The 6,067-nt window shown below is 26.8% G+C and overlaps 1 protein-coding gene across 1 annotated transcript; it reads left to right on the top strand.

The window, feature by feature from the left end:
• The first annotated feature begins 233 nt into the window (after positions 1–233).
• LOC145195029 (serine palmitoyltransferase 1-like) lies at positions 234–6,067 on the top strand. Its single transcript, XM_090070353.1, has 15 exons — positions 234–474; positions 705–815; positions 931–1,028; positions 1,235–1,328; positions 1,549–1,621; positions 1,758–1,890; positions 2,050–2,179; positions 2,276–2,365; positions 2,451–2,558; positions 2,851–2,946; positions 3,203–3,299; positions 4,084–4,138; positions 4,572–4,695; positions 5,303–5,376; positions 5,589–6,067. Exons 1-15 carry the CDS (start codon positions 382–384, stop codon positions 5,677–5,679), a joined length of 1,467 nt encoding a protein of 488 aa, XP_089926479.1. The 5' UTR covers positions 234–381; the 3' UTR covers positions 5,680–6,067.

Here is a 6,067-nt window from a genome sequence, read left to right as displayed (position 1 = left end):
ACATTAGTAGTTATCGATTAACTGTAAATTCTTAAACGTTCCGTTGTATCGGTCTGCATATATAATCATATATTACGTAAAATACAGCTGGGTATTATAATTTTAGATAAGATAATGAAGATAATCTTAGTGTTAGTAAACGTATTACATATTAACTGATAATACATTATAGAGTTTCTTTAGCTTAAAGTATAAAATATTAGATTAAAAGATTTCTCCAAAGGCATAAAAATACTCTTTCTTTTCTTCCAAAATAATGAAAACATTAAATGTAGCTGGATAGCTTCCATTTTTTAAAACAATTGTTGTCTACATGGTCACAAAAATTCTGCAATTTTCTGTTTTGCTAGATAAGAATTCATAACTTATTTTCCATCCAACATGGTGGAAGTAGCTTCTGAAACACCTGCATCAATTGTGTCACTCTCATTATGGGTAGTGAGATTTGTTGAAACTGTGGAGTTCCATTTAAAGGTTAACTGTTAGCTATAGCTATAATTGTTCATTAAAGATCATTAAATGAATTTTAATATTTTTGAACTGTCTTTTAATAATAGATGGTGATTCAGAAGTTATAAAAATTCTTATCTTAAAGATCATAGAAGGTTCCATACAAATACTTTTAAAGACAGCCTTGCATATATGTGTGAATAAGTTAAATATTTGAGTTTTTGAAATTTTTTTTTTTTGTTTGTTTGTTTTAGGTGCCTTTTTACCATATCATACTGGAAGTTTTGTTATTTGTTTGGATTGCTAGATTACTTACACGAAAAAGTTATATTCCTAAAGAATCAAGATTAGAGCTGACCAAAGAGGTTATTTTGTTATCTTATGCAAATAATATTATAAATAATTTTTAAATCTGTATTTATCTGCTTTTGTTTAACAGCTTTCATAAACTAAATACATAGGTTAGATTATATATTTTAGGAAGAAGATAAAGTAATAGCAGAATGGGAACCTCAGCCTCTTGTTCCTGAAAATTTGATGCTTCCAGAGTATGTTCAAAACCCTAAACTTATCTCAGGGTATAAAAAATTTTTTTTTTTTTAATTATTTATGATTTAAAAACTTTTAATGCTAGAAATAACATTTTTTTGTAATAAATCTTTTTTTAACAAGAAAAAAAAAAGATAACTATTGTCAGCACATATATTAACAATTGTTGTAACACACAGACATCTTTTTCACCTATGTGCTTAAAATGTTTTTGTTTTTTTTTTGTTTTGTCTAGAAAACCTGCTTACCGCATTGTTGTTGATGGAAAAGATTGTTTGAATTTGAGTTCAATGAATTTCCTTGGATTTGTTGGAAACAAAGAAATAGAGGTATTCTAGTCCTTTTATTCTTGAAGGTCTCACAACTAAGGATTTGTGCTATTTGTGTTTAGCTAGCATATTAAATATTTATAGGAGCTATTTGTCTTTTAATATCATAAATTCAGTATAAAACTGGTTATTAAACTTTTGTTTGCTCACAATACTAATGCTGATTATTGTTACATGATTAGTTATCCATGTAAATTGATAACTTTTTTTTTTTTCAAAGGACTCATCTATTGCTGCTCTTCATAAGTATGGTGTAGGGACATGTGGTCCTAGAGGATTTTATGGAACAATAGGTATAACTTTTTTTGGCCTCACTAAAAGCAGAATGCTCAGTGGTATATAATTTTGTTCTGATTTCCATTTTATGATTGTTCATGATAAGTTTTGATAAAATGTTGTTGTAAATTAGTGATGCGTTATTCAATTTAGATGTGCATTTGAACTTGGAAAAGAAAATAGCTGAGTTTCTTGGAACAGAGGAAGCCATTCTTTATTCTTATGGTTTCTCAACAGTGTCAAGTGCAATTCCAGCTTATTCTAAGAGAACAGATGTGATATTTTGGTATAATTTTTTTTGTGCAAAACAGTTTTTAAATAAAATGAAGTTTCTTTATATTGTTTATAACTAATGATTTTAGATTTTTAAATCAAAATTGATTTACAGTGAAATGCTGCAAGGGACTTATAGTGATTAAACTTCATGTTTGTTTTGCAACTGTAGTGATAAAGGAGTGAGTTTTGCAATACAGAAAGGTATAGTTGCATCCCGAAGTCGTGTATATTGGTTTGATCACAATGATATGGATGACCTTGAACGCAAGTTAAAGGAACAGCAAGAAAAAGATATTAAGGTTTTGTTTGCTTTTAAATGTTTTTTAAACTTTTCAATTAACTTTTGTTATGAGTATTTTTATTACTTATTGGTTGATTTTGTTTAATTGTTGCAGAATCCAAAGAAAGCTGCTGTTACTAGAAGATTTTTAGTTGTTGAAGGGATCTACACAAATTATGGTGATATAGTTCCCCTTCCAAAATTAGTAAGCTATTGATATTATGATAATATATTTTATAGTTTTGATTAATTATTTGTAGTCAATTTGTATTTAAACAAATTTCTCACAGATAGAATTAAAGAACAAGTATAAAGTAAGAGTTTTCATTGATGAAACAATTTCATTTGGTGTGTTGGGAGCCCATGGTAAAGGTGTAACTGAGCATTTCAATATTCCAGTAATTAAGTTTCTACCTTTAATTATTTTTATATTTTTTTATGGTAAATGTGTAGCACAAAATAGATATTAGATTGATTTGTTTGAGATTGACATAGCAGGATTGAATGTGTAAGAACTTTAAGGTACTAATTATAGGTCATAATTTAAGGTCACTTTCTCATATTGTAGGCCTTTTGAGCTTTAAATTACCCTGTACTGAAGTTTGCAGTTTATTATATTTTGATAAAACTGATTTTTAACTATCAAAACATGAAAATTGTGGATTTTTTTCAATGGAATCTTCTTTTTAGTTGTCAGAAGTTGATTTAACTACAGTTTCATTAGAAACATCTTTAGGCTCAGTTGGGGGCTTTTGTGCTGGTTCCTCATTTGTTGTTGATCACCAGGTATAATGATTTAAGTTAAATGAGTTTTGCTAAAATTTAGATGTGGAAAATGAGAATGGCTGTTAAATTTTAAGTATAAGATAAGTAGGAAATGGTTTTTCTCCTTCAAGTGAGTTCTTCAAGTGAGGTTAAAAGATAAAAAGGTACATCAGTTGACAGAAGTAAAATAAATGGCTGCATCAAGCATAAAGTTTAATTCAATTGAAAGATTTTAATCTTTAAAAAACATTTCATAAATAATTTGTTTCTGTTACAGCGTTTATCTGGGCAAGGATATTGTTTCTCAGCTTCTTTGCCACCATTATTAGTAGTTGCTGCAGAAACAGGAATCACAATAATGGAGAAAGATCCCAGTAAGGCTGTGTGTTTACTTTACTTTCTTGACAATCCCTTTCATGCAGTACTATTAAATATTTGTAGTTGTAAAATTTAAAATATGAAAGTATTTAAAAAGTTTTTCAGCCCAATTCTGAAAGAATATAATTTGTGTTAAATTATTGTTACTTTTCAATTTGGTCCTTTTACCTTCAATACATTTCATATAGCAGTGCTCCATTCCTTGTTTTTCATCCTGGAAATCTTTTTTATGGAGACCCTTTGATAAACTTGGTTTTTTCTCTTGAATTGATTGATCAATCTGATCAAATTCTTTACCATTTTTATTTGAACTTTTGAAAATCATTTAGAATTACCTCTCTATCATCCTGAAAAGCTTAAGCTGTTTGAACTTTTTCTAGCAGAAAATGTTGGAGAGTCACTTTGTTACTATTGCTAAGGTTGTTGTTTTGACTTTGTAACAGTATAATAGTGAATCCATAATGTTAGAGTTTCAGAAAACTTAAAATGATGATCCTTGTGTACTAAAATTGAAGCTAACTAATACTGTTGAATACTGTTTTTTTTTTTTGTGAATGACAGGTTGAAATCAAAAGCCACACCATAATCTATATAAAAGCCACACCATAATCTATATAAAAGCCACACTATAATCTACCCATTTAATGACAACACTTCAAAGTATATATGTTTCATATGACATTTTTTTCATATGATATTTTGAAAAAAAAATGCATTTTTTACATTTTTAGGTTAAGTTTTTTGGTGGTCAAAATTTTTAAGTAACTTTTTTTTTTTTAGGCATGTTTTCAATTTTGCGTGAAAACTCTCAAAGATTTCGACAAGAACTTCAAGGGTATGGTTTTTTTTAAACTTTTTTTCTTAAAAACTTTTATCCATTTGTTATAAAACTTTTCAGTAATTTATGTCATCATTGTACTAACAAAAATCATCAACTACAGTTTTTGTTGTAATAAATAGAAAAGACTAAAGTATTGAGTTTTTATCGATATTAGGATAAGACAAATATTTGACTAATAGTTTTGAAGTTTTGAAAGAAATAAAAATATGAATCTAAAAAATGATGTTCCTATATGAATAATTACTTATTACAAAGAAGTACGTCCTGCATTGCACAAATAAAGTTAAATACATTTTAATCAAACATTTAACAATTAAAAAGAGAAAGATTTGGGTTGTAAGCTTATTATTATGTTTATTTTAATGATATTAGTTTGTATGCATTAAAATTTGTATTTGTCGTTGAATTTTTTAATATTACTTAATAGATTACATGGTCTAAAAATTGAAGGGGAACATTTTTCACCAATTGTGCATTTGCGTCTCGTTGATAGCTGTAAGGAACTTACCAGGGAGCAGAAGGAAGTAAAACTAGAAGCTATTGTAGAAATGGTATGCATTTTGAAATTGACAACTTTTTATACTGTTTCTGTTATTTTCTAAGTTTGGTTTAATTGTTGGACTCTGGTTCAAAGTAACTGTTCCAATCACCAAATTAAATTCTTATAACTCTAGATAATTTATCTAGAAATAATTGTAATTATTATAATTTATTTAGAAATAATTGTAATTTATCTAGAAATAATTGTAATTTATCTAGAAATAATTGTAATTTATCTAGAAATAATTGTAATTTATCTAGAAATAATTGTAATTTATCTAGAAATAATTGTAATTATTATTTATTTTTAACTATGATTTTAGTTTAACATAATACTTATATTCGGAAAGTCTTTTGTAATAAGATTTTCTTTTCTTTTTCTTTTTCTTTTTTTGTTTTACAATTCATTACAGCCAGGTTTACAATTTTAGTTTGTAAAAAATTGAAAGTGATCTGCCTTATTAAATTCTATTTAATGCTATTTATAAAATAAAGTTAATGACCTTTTATTGCTGTACTAATGTTTAAAAATTTTGATATTGTTTAGACTGGTTAACTAACACCATATGTTGTATGTCAGATGTTAAAAAATTTTTAGAAAACTTGTTTGCTCTTTAGTGTTATCAAAAGAGTATTTCAATAACTCTGGCACGTTATCTAAAAGAAGAAGAACTCTTTTTACCTGAACCAAGGTGAACTATGGATTATTAGTAGATTTGTTAGTAGTCAGTTGATGTTACAAACTATAAAAATCAAATGTATTTTATAATTATAGACAGTCTCTTCCATTTCCTTTTCCTTTTCCCCTTCCACTTCCCCTTTTGTTAATGTTGATTGATTGTAGCAACTATAATTCTGCTAAAACTGCACAAGCTTCAAATAATTTTCTTTTATTTATTTCTAGTATACGTATTTGCATTAATTCAAAGTTGTCAGAGGAAGATATTGTATCCAGCGCTACAATTATTAAAGAAGCTGCAGTACAATTATTGTAGATATTCAAAGCTTTCAAGCATTCTTTAACATTATATTCCTTAAAAAGAATTATATCCATGATATAATTCTTTTTAAGTATCATTTGATCAATATAATTTAGTTTAGGATGAGAGTATGAATGCTTTTATTTTTTGAAGAGTTTTTTCTTTATCAAACACATTTTAGAATTTTTTCTCTTTAAAAACCTTTTGTTTTTTCATATCAATCCATTGGATGCGTCTTCTTTCATTAAATTTGAGTTGTGTAATAGTTTTTTATGACTTTTTTTCTGTTTTGTTTTATTTTTATTTTTTTGTTTATATGTGCTAACATTTTTTATTTCATTTTGTTGATTGAAAAGTTGCCAGAGCTGAAAATATTTCAATAAACAGAGTTTTCAAACACCAA

This window comes from Hydra viridissima, unplaced genomic scaffold (assembly GCF_058129835.1).
Source record: "Hydra viridissima isolate aposymbiotic clone 2 unplaced genomic scaffold, HvirCarnegie_v1 scaffold_13, whole genome shotgun sequence".
NCBI lineage: Eukaryota > Metazoa > Cnidaria > Hydrozoa > Anthoathecata > Hydridae > Hydra > Hydra viridissima.
The sequence above is the reverse complement of the archived record's forward strand: the minus strand, read 5'-3'. Positions and strand labels throughout refer to the sequence as shown.

Excerpts from the sequence above, each read along its gene's own strand:
- LOC145195029 (XM_090070353.1), top strand. The coding sequence starts at position 382 with ATGGTGGAAGTAGCTTCTGAAACACCTGCATCAATTGTGTCACTCTCA. Across the intron at positions 1,891-2,049 it reads AGAACAGATGTGATATTTTG|TGATAAAGGAGTGAGTTTTG; the intron begins GTATAATTTTTT and ends TTGCAACTGTAG. Across the intron at positions 4,696-5,302 it reads TAGAAGCTATTGTAGAAATG|TGTTATCAAAAGAGTATTTC; the intron begins GTATGCATTTTG and ends TTTGCTCTTTAG.